The following is a 16,607-nucleotide window of genomic DNA, read 5'->3' on the forward strand; positions in this document are numbered from 1 at the left end:
AACAACAAATAAAGGAATAATCGGTTACAGGTCAAAAAGGTTTATGTTAGATATTTAGAAGGAGCTCGGGGGAAGAAGATGTAAGAATTTAGATAGGGAAAATTATTACCCAGTATTAGGTTTAGTTTTACATAAATACCCACGATGGGCTTTACACAATGTATCTATCCAAAATCAGTTTGCGTATTATCAAAAAAGTCAAAACAGTGGAAGCCGTACGCCACACTTCATATCTCTATGCGTTGGACATGATTTATGTTCCAATCGGTGAAAAAAATTAGAGAAAATTACATTGCCACCCCCTGAACTTCGGTCCTTATTCAACGCCACCCCCTGGACTTTTCGAAACGTCAAAGCCACCCCCTAAAAATTCAAAAAATTCCAAATCGGTCCCTGCCGTTAGCCAACCGTGATAAATGAATGAAAACCAGTTAGTTTTTTTATAATATACCCAAAATACCCCCATCTTCAAAACCCATCTCCCATCTCTCATCTCACTCCTCTCACTCACTCGGCAGGACAAGAAGAAGAAGAAGACGACAGCCACCCCCTGCAACTCGATTCTCTTCTCTCCGGCGTCCGATTCTCTTCCCTCCGGCGTGCGATTCTCTTCCCTCCGGCGTGCAAAGCTCTCCCCCCTCCGGCGTCCGAACCTCTCTCAGTCTCTCAGTCCCTTGGTACCTTAGATTTGGAAAAATTAAGTCAAACAGAGAGGAATCGAAGGGGTAGAATTGCAGCTTTGATCTGTCGAAGGAGGGATCCAAGAAGATGAAGGTCGCGCAGTGCGCTTCTGCCTTCTGAAACCTTTTCTTTCAGATCTGAAAACAAAATTGCATCACCTCAAGAACCTCCACAGTTTTCTTTAGAACCTTCCCTGAGAACTCCTAACTGATGCTGTGATTTTTCCCTAATCTTTTTCACAAAATCCTCAAGAAGATCCGATTGACTCCCTCAAAGATCTTTCCCTGCTTTTCCCCTACCAAACATCCCTCTCTGAGACCATCTTTCACTAGTGATTTCTGCTCTGAGACTCTCTCTTTCACAACCAAAAATCTCTCTTAAAAAAAAAAAACTCTGAAACAAATCCCCTGTGCTGCGTTTTCTATTATTTTGTTCTTAATAGATATCCTTAGATTTTGCAAAAGTGATTACGTAAGTGGGCGAGCACGGGAATTACCAAAAATTAAAATAGTAGAGAGCGGGAGCCTTGAGCAGATCAACTTGTAGCAGCTCGCGCAAGGGAAGTTGGAGAAGCAACCACCTCCTATGCATTTGGCTTCTACTACCTTGGGAGAGAGGTTCGGACGCCGGAGGGGGGAGAGCTTTGCACGCCGGAGGGGGGAGAATCGCACGCCGGAGGGAAGAGAATCGGACGCCGGAGGGAAGAGAATCGAGTTGCAGGGGGTGGCTGTCGTCTTCTTCTTCTTCTTGTCCGGCCGAGTGAGTGAGAGGAGTGAGATGAGAGATGGGAGATGGGTTTTGAAGATGGGGGTATTTTGGGTATATTATAAAAAAACTAACTGGTTTTCATTCATTTATCACGGTTGGCTAACGGCAGGGATCGATTTGGAATTTTTTGAATTTTTAGGGGGTGGCTTTGACGTTTCGAAAAGTCCAGGGGGTGGCGTTGAATAAGGACCGAAGTTCAGGGGGTGGCAATGCAATTTTCTCAAAAAATTATAATTTCTAGTTTAATCATCTCCTACAATCGACTCTTTAACATCCGATGATTTGATCGCATCATTGAACGCATAAGTTGTTGTTCGGACTATGGATTTCTGAAAGGGGGAAGAATGGGTTGTTGGTTTTAGCTGTTCGGACTATGGATTTCCGAGAGGAGGAAGACTTGGTTGCTGGTTTCAGGAGATTTAGGGTATTGTTAAAAAAGAATGGAGGGAGAAGGACGGTGGGAGAAGGACTGGAGGGAGAAGAATTGATTTCCCTAAAAAAGATGGGATTGACTCCCCCATCCACTTCCCATTCACAGAGAGAGAGAGAGAGAGAGACAGAGGAGGGGAGAGAACTAGTGCTGCATGAGTGCTCTCCTCCAGTTTACGATTATGAAGTTTCTTCTCTTGGAACTCTTTGTTGTTCCTGGCACTTCTTCTGGTGCTGCTCCGACTCTTGCTCCATCGCCATGGGAGAAAGACAGAGGAGGGGAGAGAACTCAGACCAGACACAATGATTGTGTGTGTCACTGTCATTTTGGGTTCGTGGGTCTGCGCGAGTGCTCTGTTGGGATCAACAAACCTTATATCGTTCATCTTCTTTGGGTTGGATGTTCATCTGAGGTGAGCAAAGATTTTTTTTTTTCAGCCTATTTTTCATATCTTATGTTTTTTGTTTTTGTAATTTGTGTTCTTTTATTTTTATTTTTTTTTCTCATTTCACAGAGAATCGAGCGAATCCCATTCCCATGTTGGTTCGTGGGTCTACGTGAGTGCTCTGTTGGGATCAACAAGCCTTATCATCGGTCATCTTCTTCGATAACTTGAGGTAAGCAATGATCTTTTGATCTTTCAGTTTTCCATGTTTTACTGATTTTGTTTTTGTAATCTATGTTCTTTTAATTATTTATTTATTTTTATCTCACTACACAGAGAATCGAATGAATCCCATTCTCATGTTGGTTCGTTCGAACCTCTTACTATTCCTCTGAGAATGGGAGTCACATTTCTGATATTGGTTTATAGAATTTTCATTCTTGTTATCTTTTATTCGATGAATTCATAGAAACTTATATCTTGATCTTTGTATTGTACATGGGTCTTTCCTTATTATTATTGTTTTTATTATTATTATGAATGGCACATTCAATTGTTCAAACTAAAAAAAGAGAATACATAGATATGGTTGATTGTAGTGTTGTTGACTAGTAACCTTGTAGGTGTTTGATGTAATGACTTAATGGAATCAAAGGAATTGCAACATGCTCTATGGTTTATGGAAATGGTGTAAGATCTTATTTGAAACAGTTTGGAATGTTTAATCAATAGTTTAGTGGTTGAGGAACAATAATGAGATTAGATTTTCTTGTTAAACTAAAACTGGAGTTTGATAGTATAAAATTTCAATTTTATAAGAAAATAGTGATGGGTCAGAAATTTATGGTTTAAAATAGGATGGAAATCAAGCTTGCTAATTTGTGTTTGATTTAATTGAAAGGGCTGAAAAGGTTTAAGAGTGTGGAGTCAAATTATGAAGTATAAAAAGCTTAAACGAAGCATAGAAAGCTTAAACTAAGCATTGGTGTGGTTGTTAAGTCTTTAGACCTTTTTAGGGCAGGCAGGTATATTAAACCGCAAAACTATACAACACCTCTACAATGAAAATGGGGTTGGAAATTGTAAGAATGTAGTTCTTCTTCTGTGGGAACCAAAGATCTGTTTCTCACTGTAGGGTTTTCTGAATTAATGCCAATCCCTTTAGCATGCAGTTCATTTTTGCACATTTTAATATTCTATGCTGGAATTGGATCTAGTTTCCCAATAAATTTCTTCTTTGTAGCATCTGTATTGGACACTGGTCAGGAATTTTAGGCTTAGCTTACATATGGCCATAGGGCCTTTAACAAAACATAGAATGCAATTCCACACCACATTTCTACAGTTTTATTACAAGTCCAGTTTCAATAATAAAAAAAGGTAATAAATAAAAACATATAATGGCTACAGAGTGGTGCTTATTGCGTAATAATAATTATAACTCTTTCTTAACATTGCAAAATGAAAAAGAGAAGAAAATAAAAATTTCCTTGATCATGTTATCGTGTGTCTGACTTTTATTTAAAGCTCTCTATTTCTTGGTTTTTGTCTTCTTTTTTTAAAAGTCAGACACACGATAACATGATTAAGGAAATTTTTATTTTCTTCTCTTTTTTATTTTGCAATGTTAAGAAAGAGTTATAATTATTATTGCGCAATAAGCACCACTCTGCAGCCATTATTTTTATTTATTTATTACCTTTTTTTATTATTGAAACTAGACTTGTAATAAAACTATAGAAATGTGGTGCGGAATTGCATTCTATGTTTTGGTAAAGGCCCTATGGCCATATGTAAGCTAAGCCTAAATTTCCTGACCAATGTCCAATAAAGATGCTACAAAGAAGAAATTTATTGGGAAACTAGATCCAATTCCAGCATAGAACATTAAAATGTGCAAAAAAGAACTGCATGCTAAAGGGACTGCATTAATTCAGAAAACCGTACAGTGAGAAACAGATCTTTGGTTCCCACAGAAGAACTACATTCTTACAATTTCCAACCCCCTTTTCATTGTAGAGGTGTTGTATAGTTCTGTGGTTTAATATACCTGCCTGCCCTAAGAAGGTCTAAAGACTTAACAACCACACCAATGCTTAGTTTAATCTTTCTATGCTTCCTAATTTGACTCCACACTCTTAAACCTTTTCAGCCCTTTCAATTAAATCAAACACAAAATAGCAAGCTTGATTTCCATCTTGTTTTAAACCATAAATTCCTGATCTGCCACTATTTTCTTATAAAATTGAAAATTTATACTATCAAACTCCAGTTTTAGTTTAACAAGAAAATCTAATCTCATCATTGTTCCTCAACCATTAAACCATCGACTAAACATTCCAAACTATTTTAAATAAGATCTTACATCATTTTCATAAATCATAGAGCATGTTGTAATTCCCTTGATTCCATTGAGGCATTACATGAAACACCTACTAGGGTACTAGTCAACAACACTACAATCAACCATATCTATGACTCTCTTTTTTTAGTTTGAACAATTGAATGTGCCATTCATAATAATAATAACGAAAGACCCATATACGGTACAAAGATCAAGATACAAGTTTTTGTGAATTCATCGAATAAAAGAGAACAAGAATGAAAATGCTATGAACCAATATCAGAAATGTGACTCCCATTCTTAGAGGAATAGTAAGAGGTTCAAGCGAACCAACATGGGAATGGGATTCGTTCGATTCTCTGTGTAGTGAAAAAAAAAAATTAAAAGAACACAGATTACAAAAACAAAATCAGTAAGACATGGAAAACTGAAAGATCAAAAGATCATTACTTACCTCAAGTTATGCGAAGAAGATGACCGATGGTAAGGTTTGTTGATCCCAATAGAGCACTCACGCAGACCCACAAACCAACATGGGAATGGGATTCGTTCGATTCTCTGTGAAATGAGGAAAAAAAAATAATAAAAGAACACCCAGATTACAAAAACAAAAAACGTAAGATGTGGAAAATAGGCTGAAAAAAAATCTTTGCTCACCTCAGATGAACATCCAACCCGAAGAAGATGAACGATGTAAGGTTTGTTGATTCCAACAGAGCACTCGTGTAGACCCACGAACCCTAAATGACAGTGACACCACAGTCACTGTGTCTGGTTTGAGTTCTCTCCCCTCCTCTGTCTTTCTCCCATGGCGATGGAGCAGGAGCCGGAGCAGCACCAGAAGAAGTGCTAGGAACAACAAAGAGTTCCAAGAGAAGAAACTTCAAAATCGTAAACTGGAGGAGAGCACTCACGCAGCACCAGTTCTCTCCCCTCCTCTGTCTCTCTCTCTCTCTGTGTGAATGGGAAGTGGATGGGGGAGTCAATCCCATCTTTTTTAGGGAAATCGATTCTTCTCCCTCCAGTCCTTCTCCCGCTGTCCTTCTCCCTCCATTCTTATTTAACAGTGCCCTAAATCTCCTGAAACTAGCAACCAAGTCTTCCTCCTCTTAGAAATCTATAGTCCGAACAGTTGAAACCAGCAACCCATTCTTCCCCCTTTCGGAAATCCATAGTCTGAACAACAACTTATGTGCTCAATGATGCGATCGGATCATCGGATGTTAAAGATTCGATTGTAGGAGATGATCAAAGTAGAAATCGGATTTTTTTTCACCGATTGGAACATGAATCATGTCCAACGTGTAGGGATACGAAGTGCGGCGTACGGCTTCCACTGTTTTGGCTATTTCAGTAATACGCAAACTGATTTTGGATAGATACGATGAGTGAAACACATCGTGGGTATTTCTGTAAAGCTAAACCCAATATTGGGTAATTAGGTAATTTTCCCATTTAGATATAGGAAGTATTAGAAAAAAGAGTTTTAGCAAAAGAGAGTTCCCTTTACTAAATATAAGTTAAGTGTAGGAGAGTGATAATAATTGTCCTAAAAAATAATTAAAAAAAAAGGGAGAAGGTTAGGTAATTAGGTGTCGTCACCTTTTTTTTTGGTATATACTTTTCACTAGAAAAATAAAAAAAATTACATAAAATTCAAAGTTTAAAATAGAAAGTTAATATTCTTAATCAGGATGTCACCGTCATAGCTTTGGAAGCTATTAGTTTGGTCAAAAGAACAAGATTGTTGTCATAATTTTTTACACAAAATTTTAGTATGAACAAAAGATTCTTCATTTTAAGACGAAGAGAAATGGTGGTCCAAGGTCATTACAAAAAGTTGTTAAAAGTCATTAAGGGTTCAACCTCAGTCACATCGCTCCAAATCTTGTGAACTTCCCATCGTTGCGGATTTGTTTCTCTTATCCCATGGAGAATTCCCCTTGCTACTGCCTCAATTCCTTCTCATGCCATCACATAGTTGGCAAGGAGTAATTAACATCTATTCTTTTAGGAAAAGGAAGTAGTGTATCCAAATATATTTTGAGATTTGTTAGAGACAGCAAAGATTATAAGCACATTATTAGTAAAATATGGCATCTCAAGTCTACAACCAAGTTTCTGTTCAATAGCATTCACTTGAGAATTGCACAATTTATGACCTGTGCCAAAGGCTAGCCAATAGTTCTTTTTGGTAGAAGGCTAGCCAATAGTTTGTGGTATATGGATTTTGGGTTTCTGACCCAAACGTGACCATATTCCTATGCTCCATATGAAATAGCAAGTAATAATGAAAGTATGAAAAAATGAGATCAAATTATTGTTCAAGATATCATCAGAGTTAAAAAAAAAAATTAAAAATATAATTAAGTTGGGAAAGGAAGGAAAATGCAAACACTTTGATCTGAGCTCCAATGGACCCACATTGTTTTTGAAAACTTGCATGTAAGAAGATCATGCCAAGTATTCTCCTGTTCATTGTGGCACAAATTACATATTGGATCAATGTCCACTCATTTATGCAGAATATCTTTTGTGGGGACTCCTTCATATGTTAATCTCCAAAAGAACATCTTAAACTTAGGGTGGATTTTGAGTTTCCAAAAAAATCCCCACCATTGAGAACATGGAGATAAGTATATCCACATGTTAGAGCATCCATTAGAGTTAGTTAGCAAATTAGTCTTCTGAGACTTTGTAGCAGTTTTAATTGTGAGAGACCCCTCTTTTGAAAGATGGCACCACCATCGATCAGATTCAAGGGATATAGGGATTTGGAGAATTAATTAGAAATTGTAATAGGAAGAATGAAAATAAGTAAACCTGTGTTCCATTGATTTCCCACAATAAAATCGTTAGTTTTTGGAAGATGTATGAGAGGGGCAGAATAGCAAAATAGGTTATCTAGATAAATATTGTTAGTTTTGTGTATCTATAGATCATTCCAAAAGAAAATGTTACAATCATTATCTATTTTGATGTGAATCATATGTTTCAAGGTATGAAAAATACTTACTATGACATTCCAGCATCAAAACCTAATAAGTTTTAGATTTTTTCTTTTTCTTTAAACAAAGATGGACTTCTTGTGGTAGTAGTATGCTTTAACGTGGTCACTTTAAGAATCTCCCATCCGCCGGCCTTTGTTCATATATGTTTGTGTCATTTTATAGTTTAAAACACGTTTTACCATATGCTTCCCAAAGATACAGGAAAAACAGCAAACTTCAAGCATTCCCGTTCTAAACACGTTTAAAACACGTTCCCGTTATATGGCGTTTTTTAAGACTTCATTTTTTAATATAATGTCTACTTAATTGACCATATATCTTTCTCCTGAACTTTGATCGACCTAATTCTTTCACCAACTTGAAGTAACATAATGGACTATGTTTCTCATGATATTATCTTCAACTCAAATTCAATGCATGGAGCCTGAAATTGAGCTATAACCTAACAAATTTTCAGAAAAATATTTCTAAAGTGATGACACCTAAATCTAACTGAACATATATCACTTCAAGAGTGTGTTGACTATGTTAACAACAATGAACAACACCATAACCGAGTCACATTGCTCAATAAGACTTTGGGCATGTGTGGTGTATGGATTTAAAATTGAAGTTGTATGATATTCAATGATATGTCTTAAAATGAGACATGAGGTTTTGAGGTATTTATGGCCACATTTCGTAGCCGGCTTAGAACAACCCAGAAAACCTAAACCTAATCTAATCTTTCCTTTCCCTTCATTCCCTCTTCTCAGCCACCCACGCACCCCCTGAAGGACCCAAGTATTCAGCCATCTATAGGGTATTTAGGGTAGGGTCCGAAATAGATTACCCGTCGGAATTCCCAAGTGGTCACCCCTAACGCTCTCCTCAATGCTAAACTCCTCTGTACACAATCCTAGCTACACCCTTGTCCAGCTTCCCATATATCTAAGTGCTGGGGTTTATTTATGTCTTGTATTTCGTAGTGGTCAACATAATAATAATTATTATTATTATTATTGAATTTGTATATGTTTAGATCGGGTTTTCCATTAGATGTACATGAATAAAAAATGTGGGGTTTTTAGTTTTTAGGGTTTTTAATAAGTCGCCTATGTGGAGGGAAATCATATTGTAAGGTGAAGAGTACTGTAAGTGTTTATTCTGGATTAGTGAACGTTTTTATTTTTCTCTCGGTGGATGTTGGCATTTGTGCCAAACTATATTAAACCATCTTGTTATTATGTGATTGTTTATTTAGTTTCTTCCTCATGGTTGTGCACCTGGGTATCAATTGGTCTGGTCTTGGTCAGGCCTAACTGGGCTTAACAGGTCATACACTTTTAAGGCATGAGTCGGTATCAACTGGGTTCTTGGCTTTAACCGGCTTCTCCTAATTGGGCTATATCTGGCCTTAAAAAGAGTAATCTACCAATAAAGCCTTAATCCTTTTTTAATTATCTTAGAATTAAGAAATTTTAGTATATTAAAACATTAACAATTTAGAAAATATTACACTTAATTACATCAACAAGCTATCTCTTTGGTGGATTCATGGTCCACCCTTTCTTGTAAATACCTCTTTTATCTCTGCCAGGAAGTTCTCCTCGGCTTTCTTTCACTTAATTACATCCAATAATTGATAAAAATATCAATATTAATATATACCCTATTCTATCTATATAAAAAAAAATAAAAAAAATCAAAAGCTAAATGTGTTAGATCCACTCGGGCTCATAAATGGGTTGGGCCGATCAGGCGCGCCTGTCAGGCTTACCTCTTGTATTGTGTATTAACTGTTTATAAACAGCTTAGTCCGACACGCTTAATAATAATGCGAGTTGAACTGATCTTTAAACGATCGGGTTGGCTGGTCCAATCAGTGCAGACTTGAGATCGACCATGCTGTCCTTGCAACCACTAAGGTCGCATTTCGAAACACTCAATAGGATTGTGTATGTAGTAGAATTAAAAAAATTACTTTCACACTTCGAAAATTTTTGTGTTCGCAAAGGCAGAGAAATGCACGATTAGGGTGTCAGAAAGCCTGGTCAACCCGAATCAGTCCTAACCCGTCTTGAGCCCGAGCAGGGCTTGGGTTGAGATTTCAGCCCATAGAATGGGTTAGGGTTGAGAATTTCAGGCCCGAGATAGAGTTCGGTTGGGCCTGGGTTGAGGTATCAACCCAACCCAACCATGTGTATTAAGTATATAATCATATAAATATGTTAATAATTATTAATGGCTACTATACAAAAAGGTCTTTCATTTTCCACAATCGACACATATACGAAAACTTTGGTCTTTGGCCTTTACAATGCATCAGGATCAAGTAACCAAGTAATTGCTAGTATTGGGTTGGACTGGATTGGGTTAAACCCAGCCCAATCAATGACTGGGCTAAAGTTAGGTTGGGCCAAACCTGACAGGGTTGGGCCTGGACTGAGATATTCCAACCCAACCTAGGACTGGGCTGGGTTTAGATTAAGTTAAGAGACCTTAGGATTGGGCGCCCAATCCGACCCATTGACACCCCTACGCACGATACTTGAGGGGAGACGATATAACCCCTGATATCCCTAGACAACCGAGACTTCTCCGAACTTTCCAATACCTTAATTCATGCTATAACCGATGAGCTCCATTACAATCCAGATACATTTATTACTTTCGGTCATTTCAAATGTGCTGTTATCTCACAGAACTGCTCCATAGAGGAAGAAAACAAAAATGTAATCAACTTGGCCTAACCCACGCTGTTCCATTTCCATTTCTAGCATCTGACCTTGAACATCTTTCTCAGGATCAAAATCCTTTGCTATTCCTCACCTTGCAATTCTTGTGTAATTCTACCTGCAGAAGAGGACACGTGGCATTGTTGAGGTGGACGGTGCAAATTTGGAGAGAGAATACTACTTCCATTCTGGTTTAGGAACTCCCAAACCGAACCAAGTTTCTCATCAAATCGGTTAGGGGTTAGTCATCCAGATTCAAGTTTTCCCAAATTTTGAATCCAACCCTTTCCGCTGAAATCTCACACGAAGCTCTCATCCCTCTCTGCCTCACCTCTCTTTTCTTGTACGCTAAAATGTATTTTCTGGAGATGAAGGTTTGGAATAAAGATGCGAATTTGAAATCCAAATTGTTTATCGAAATCAAATCGAATCGAATTGTTTATATTGAAATTATTTGGAATAAGGATGTGAATTTGAAATCCAAATTGTTTATCGAAATCGAATCAAATCTAATTGTTTACATTGAAATTATGAAATCGTTTATTAAATGGTTTAATTTTTGTTTTAAAATTGAAATCGTAATTCAGTTTTGGTTTTAAAGTGTAAACCATTCATAAAACATTAAACTGATTAACATATACATAAAGTTTTAGTCATTCAGTGTTAAGTTTACATACATTTCAAACAAAAATTTAAGTTTATATATATATATATATATATAATCCGTTTCACTAAAAATAAACAATTTAACTCAATGTTACAATTGACATCTATTTCACTAAAAATTTTAAAATTAAGAAGTTTATTTTGGACTCTTTTAATAAGGTGGGAAAATGTGCTAGATCTTGACCTCGAATGAAATAAGGAAGTACCTATGTAGACAACATTGGAACTCATTTCACCAATACCTAGTTTGTGGCACAAAGAGATACAAAAAGGTTGTCGGATCGAACCCTGTCGTACGTATGGTGCAAGTGTGTGTGTGTGTGTGTGTGTGTTTTCTTATTTATTCTATACACACCCGTGGGTTGCCTAGATGGTTATGGCGAATTGGGGATTGTGTGGATTAGGCGCATAGTCTCAGGTTCGATTCCCCATTTGTGCATCTACGATTTAAGTGGAGATTATAGTGGTGGTTGTTGAGCTGGTCTCCCTGAGGATTAGTCGAGGTGCTTGTAAGCTGATCCAAACACCTTAGTTAACAAAAAAGAAAAAAAACAGTTGAAACATCCTACTTAATAGCTCGGTAAGTAGTTAAGAGTCTAGATAGAGCCTACATGGCAAGGATGAATAAAAATGGGCTTAAAAGACAGCCCTGTCTAAGGCCTCTAGACGGTTCAAAATAATTAAAAGAAGAACCTTTGATTTTAATGGAAAAAGATGATGAATAAATCAATTTACTCACCAGATGACCCCATTTGTCTCCAAAGCCAAGAAAGTCAAAGAGCCGGTAAAACAGGCTTCAGCCGAGAAGCCAATAATTTAGCCAAAACCTTATAAGCCACATTGCACAAACTAATTAGCCTAAAGTCCTCCACTCTGCAAGTAGAATCATTTTTAGGAATTAAACAGATGAGAGTGTGATTGTTACCATGTGGAAGAGTCAAATTGAAGTAAAAATTAGACAAAAAAACACACAAGTCAGAATGAATGAGGGGCCAAATTTTTTGAAAAAACACAGCTTGAAAACCATCGGGTCCAGGAGCTTTATAAGCCCCAAAAGAGAAGACAATAATGCGGATTTCCTCAAAAGATGGGACTTGAGTAAGAGTAAGGACTTCATCAAGAGGCACAATAGGTGGGAACAAACTTTCAATGAAAGTAGGATCCAAAAGGTTAGAAGTCGTGAAAATGCCAGATAAGTAAGAGGTGAACAAATTGGCCATTTCACGTGGGTCAAAAACATAGAAAGTTGATAGGAAGGATATGCTTCTAGCACATGTTGAACTATTACCAAATCGGTCACACTTCTTGATAGCATTACTGTATCGTGGCTTTGGAGCGCAATTGTTCTTTTTTGGACATTCATAATTTTGTGAACATACTAATCCTCATGCTCAGGCCTATGAACGAAGTAATCCTACTCATGTGACTTTTTACAAACAATATCATTAACAAACTTTCTCACATAGATATAATTGATTCGGACATTGATGTACTTAGTTACTTATATACTTGATGATATTTTCTTTTTTTTTGAATTTTTCTTTTCTTCTGATAAGAAGAAAAAAAAACCAGCCATGCATCCAAGTTTGGTAAGGAAAGTGTTGAGCCATTGGACGATAGGGGCCAACTGTCCATTAGTCAAGGGGTGACTATTTGGCATCCCGCTGATTTTCCGGTGGAGCTCAACAAGAAGGATGCAGACTATATGGCCTACTTTTTCTTGCTGAAGTTGTATTTGGTTTGCCATTGTTTGGTGGCCGTGTCTTTCCTTTTCAGGGACTTCTTCCCCTCTCTAGGCCTGCCTTGAAGAGGGTTTTTAGGGGTGGCCTTCATGTGTTTTTCTTTCCTTTTCTTTTATACATCATATTTACCCATTAAAAAAAAAAGGGCAATCAGGTACCTCAGCAATATAAAGAAATGATTGTTTTCCCACTTTACTGCAATGTGAGAGGTCCAATACTTATGGTACGGGATATGGGCAAGAGTGAAAACAGTTATCAAAAGCTTTTGCTTAGTAGTAGTACAAGAGGAATCAATCCATAAGACATGCTGTGATGGATGGGTAGTGTTGTAGATGCCTAACTGATCTCCAATAGAAATCCATCAAATTTGATGGAAATGTAAGGAGCCTATGCATGCATGGGCTGGATCCTTAGATGTTGCCTGGTATGGTTGCTGTCTCTTGATCAGTTAAAGCATCTGTAGCTATTAGGCCCATTATTTTCAAGGTATTAGCACAAGAAGCCACAGCCAGTGGATGGATTGTTAGTTTTCTCGTTTGAAAATTAATTCATCAAATCTATTTTATAGGTTGTAAAGAATTTTCATGGTTTAATGGGTCTTTGGCATCCATAGGTTATAACTTTCACAACTAGAGATGGAACTAGAAACTTCATATATATGGAGTTTGTTCTTAAAAATGGAGATAAATACATATTTACAAATAAAAATCAGCTTAGATTTTCAACTATCCATTTAGATCCTTTTAACTGTCTATGTTTAAGGGAAAAGAACAACAAAAAGTCATCAAGACTGAAACCACTACCCCTGTTGTTGATATTGAAAGATACAATTTGAAACTACATGGATGTCTTTATGAATAATTTCAATTACATTTAATTCCCTATATTCCATATTTTTTTTAATCATATTTAATGGGTCAAGTTTTCCTATACCATGGAAATCTAAAGGTGAACAAAAACTCTCCTTATTTTATAATTGAATTGAATAGTAAAAGTTCCAGAGAATTTTTCCATCAAGGAGAGAGACAAATGAAAACACACCTAGAAGCATCAACAGAGTGAAACAATCTTTTTGCCCACCTCTTTAATTGCCAAATAGAAACCATTCTTCCTCAAGCTTTCAAACGGTATCCAACCTTGTGACCACACATGCCACTATTTTACAAAAAACCTAGAAGCATGCCCCAACCCTCCCCATATTTAATTATTTCATAAAGAGATTGCTACCTAATCATGTGGCCCCTGCACCTAAAGACTAGCCCATTCAACCCCTTGTAAAATCAAAAAGCAAATTCATGTTATTCCATTAATTTTGATACCCCAAAGCTTGCTCTCATCGATTCCTGCAAGAGCCACTCAACCTGCTGGCTTTCTTCTTCCCTTATTTCATATATTTTGAATAACATGTTATATTATTTAATCAAATTTTTTCTTCAACACTACAGAGAACAACAAATTTCAAATCGGAGCCAAACCAAAACGACTATCATAATAACAAAATGTACAACTAATGTGCGTTTCAAGTATTAAAAAAACTTTAAAAAATGGATACAAGATTGATATACAATAATTTCTATTCGATTTCTCTAAGCAAGAATCAGCTAGAAATTGAGCTGATATCAAACACCTATTATATACAGATCACCTCTTCCCAAGTTAGTATACAAGATACAACCAAGGAATTTGGAGACCCACCTACAGGCAAGCTTGGCTAGGGGCAATTGAAGACGTGGATCATGGGAGAACTAGCATCCTCCTTGGTTATCTAAGAAAAATTAACAGCAAAGAAAGGAGAAAGGCAGGTTTGTTGCATAATTAGACCGTTCTACTATCTCCCAGGATCAATGTCTGATGGTCTGAAACGCATCACATGTCTTCCAATAATATTTCCAATAGGAAGAGGTCCCCTGTGATCAATTCAAATCAGAGATTAGAACAAGGCCAGTAGATAGATCCCTCTAATTCTCCACTATAACTAGGGCTTCCTGGGAAGCTCATATAGACATACTAACCAAATATGAGAGTCATAGCTGTTGTTACGGTTGTCACCCAACACAAAAACATGATGTGGAGGTACGTACTGCAAATAAATAAAAAACAGAACTATGAGACAGAACTTCAAAGTTTGGGACACAAGAGAAACAGAGAATAACCAAGTGACAGACCAAGCAGAAAGTGCAACTCTGAGGCTCATACAATTGATAATACATTGAAGGAGCCCCAGATGTCAACAACATGGAGTCCCCCCCCCCCCCCCCCCCGGGGGGGGGTTCCTACCACTTAATGTTGTTCTAGAACACTCTACCGGTACATGAATGCTTAGATATGGAAGGAAGCAGAAATAAGAAGAGAGGGATTGACACACTACCAGGGGTATATCGACATCTTACATGCCAAACCAATGGGGGGGTGAGGTGAAGGATTGCATTTCAGTTCATATACATGGGAGGTCCACATGGTTAATGGAGGGAATGAGGGAGTGTCAGTCTTCATGAGAGGGCATGTACACTGGCAGCATGCTCTTCCTTTTCCCAAAATAAAAATATTAAGAAAAATATCCAGAGATGACAGGTAAAGGGACGTACAGTAGCACCCAATTTGTACATTAGAGGTTCTGCTATGAAATTTTCATTACGAGCAATTCCATTGATATAAAGCAATCCATGCTGAACCTGCATGGAAGTTAGAAGAGAAACTTAAATGTTGGGTAAATAAACATTGAAAGGAGCGCCAACAACATAGCATATTGTGGATCTAATCCACTATTTTGGTATGTTTGATAGCCACCAAGTCTTGTTAAATGGTGGGACACAAAAACATTTGTTAGTATGCTTCAAAGTTGCATACCAAGATGAAATAGAAAGAACTGCAAGTTTAGAGCATGAATCCCATCCATTAAAATAAACACACCAAATACTAGTTTGGGTTAACTGTTATCTTCTCATTAATCACTATAATCCATCAAAGTTTATAAAAAACATCAAATTCCAAAGGGACAGCAGGGCTGACAGCAAGGAGAGGCTGGGAACCATCCAACCCCCCACCCCGCAATCCAAATGAAAGGAACATAAAAACCAATAAGATCCTCATACTGATCCGCCTTGTTTCTAAATGAATTGAGAATGTTCAAATATTCAGATCCACCACCCTAGCTTCTTGATGTATCATCCTTGGATTTTTGTTCTTCCCCTCCCTGGCTTCTACTGTATCGTCCTTCGGTTAGATGTTTCTCCCCTCCCTGCTTTTGGTGTATCATCCTTTGATAATACCCATAGGTTTGCCTCTCTAGCTTTGATGTTGCACTTTGCTCCTTTTCCTTATGGCTTCGTTTGATTGCAAGGTGAATTAAAGGGAAGAGAAATGAAATTTTCAGACTTAAAAAATAATTTATTGTAATCATTACCCCATGTGACTCTATCATTAACTCCATATCATTCCATATTAGATTATTAAATTTCACTTTAATTTGCATCCAAAACCCTTTGCTATAAAATGTAAAATAAAAATTACAAGTAAAATGTGTCATTACTAGATACAGTAAAATTTATTTAAGTAATTTATACAATCACATAGCCAAACATAGCCTATATTTCTCCATCTACACCCCCCCTCCCAAAAAAAAAAAAAAAAAAAAAACATACCAGCAAAGTTAAGACAGTTCATAATTGAACTTTGAAGACATAATCCATAAAATAAAAATTACAAGTAAAATGTATCATTACTAAATACAATAAAATTTATTTAAGTATTTTATACAACCACATTGGGTAATGATTACAAAAGTTTCTTTTTTAAGTTTAAAAATTTTCACTTCCCTTCCCTTTAAATTTCTGTGCAGCCAACATAGCCTATATTTCTCCATC

At 36.9% G+C, this 16,607-nt stretch overlaps 1 protein-coding gene across 1 annotated transcript; it reads right to left on the reverse strand.

Annotated features, from left to right (window-relative positions):
- Nucleotides 1-14,200: 14,200 nt before the first annotated feature.
- Nucleotides 14,201-16,600, reverse strand: LOC122068441 (chloroplast processing peptidase-like). The gene is made up of 3 exons (XM_042632299.1): nucleotides 15,330-16,600; nucleotides 14,757-14,824; nucleotides 14,201-14,651 (listed from the first exon to the last, which is right to left on the reverse strand). The coding sequence occupies exons 1-3, from the start codon at nucleotides 15,420-15,422 to the stop codon at nucleotides 14,573-14,575; spliced, it is 240 nt and encodes a 79-aa protein (XP_042488233.1). The 5' UTR covers nucleotides 15,423-16,600; the 3' UTR covers nucleotides 14,201-14,572.
- Nucleotides 16,601-16,607: the final 7 nt, after the last annotated feature.

Source organism: Macadamia integrifolia, chromosome 2 (assembly GCF_013358625.1).
Source record: "Macadamia integrifolia cultivar HAES 741 chromosome 2, SCU_Mint_v3, whole genome shotgun sequence".
NCBI classification, from domain to species: Eukaryota; Viridiplantae; Streptophyta; class Magnoliopsida; order Proteales; family Proteaceae; genus Macadamia; species Macadamia integrifolia.

Coding starts and splice junctions, on each gene's coding strand:
- LOC122068441 (XM_042632299.1), bottom strand. CDS start 15,422: ATGCAGGTTCAGCATGGATTGCTTTATATCAATGGAATTGCTCGTAAT. Junction 14,825..15,329: donor TGTACAAATTGGGTGCTACT/GTACGTCCCTTT, acceptor ATTTATTTGCAG/TACGTACCTCCACATCATGT. Junction 14,652..14,756: donor AGCTATGACTCTCATATTTG/GTTAGTATGTCT, acceptor AATTGATCACAG/GGGACCTCTTCCTATTGGAA.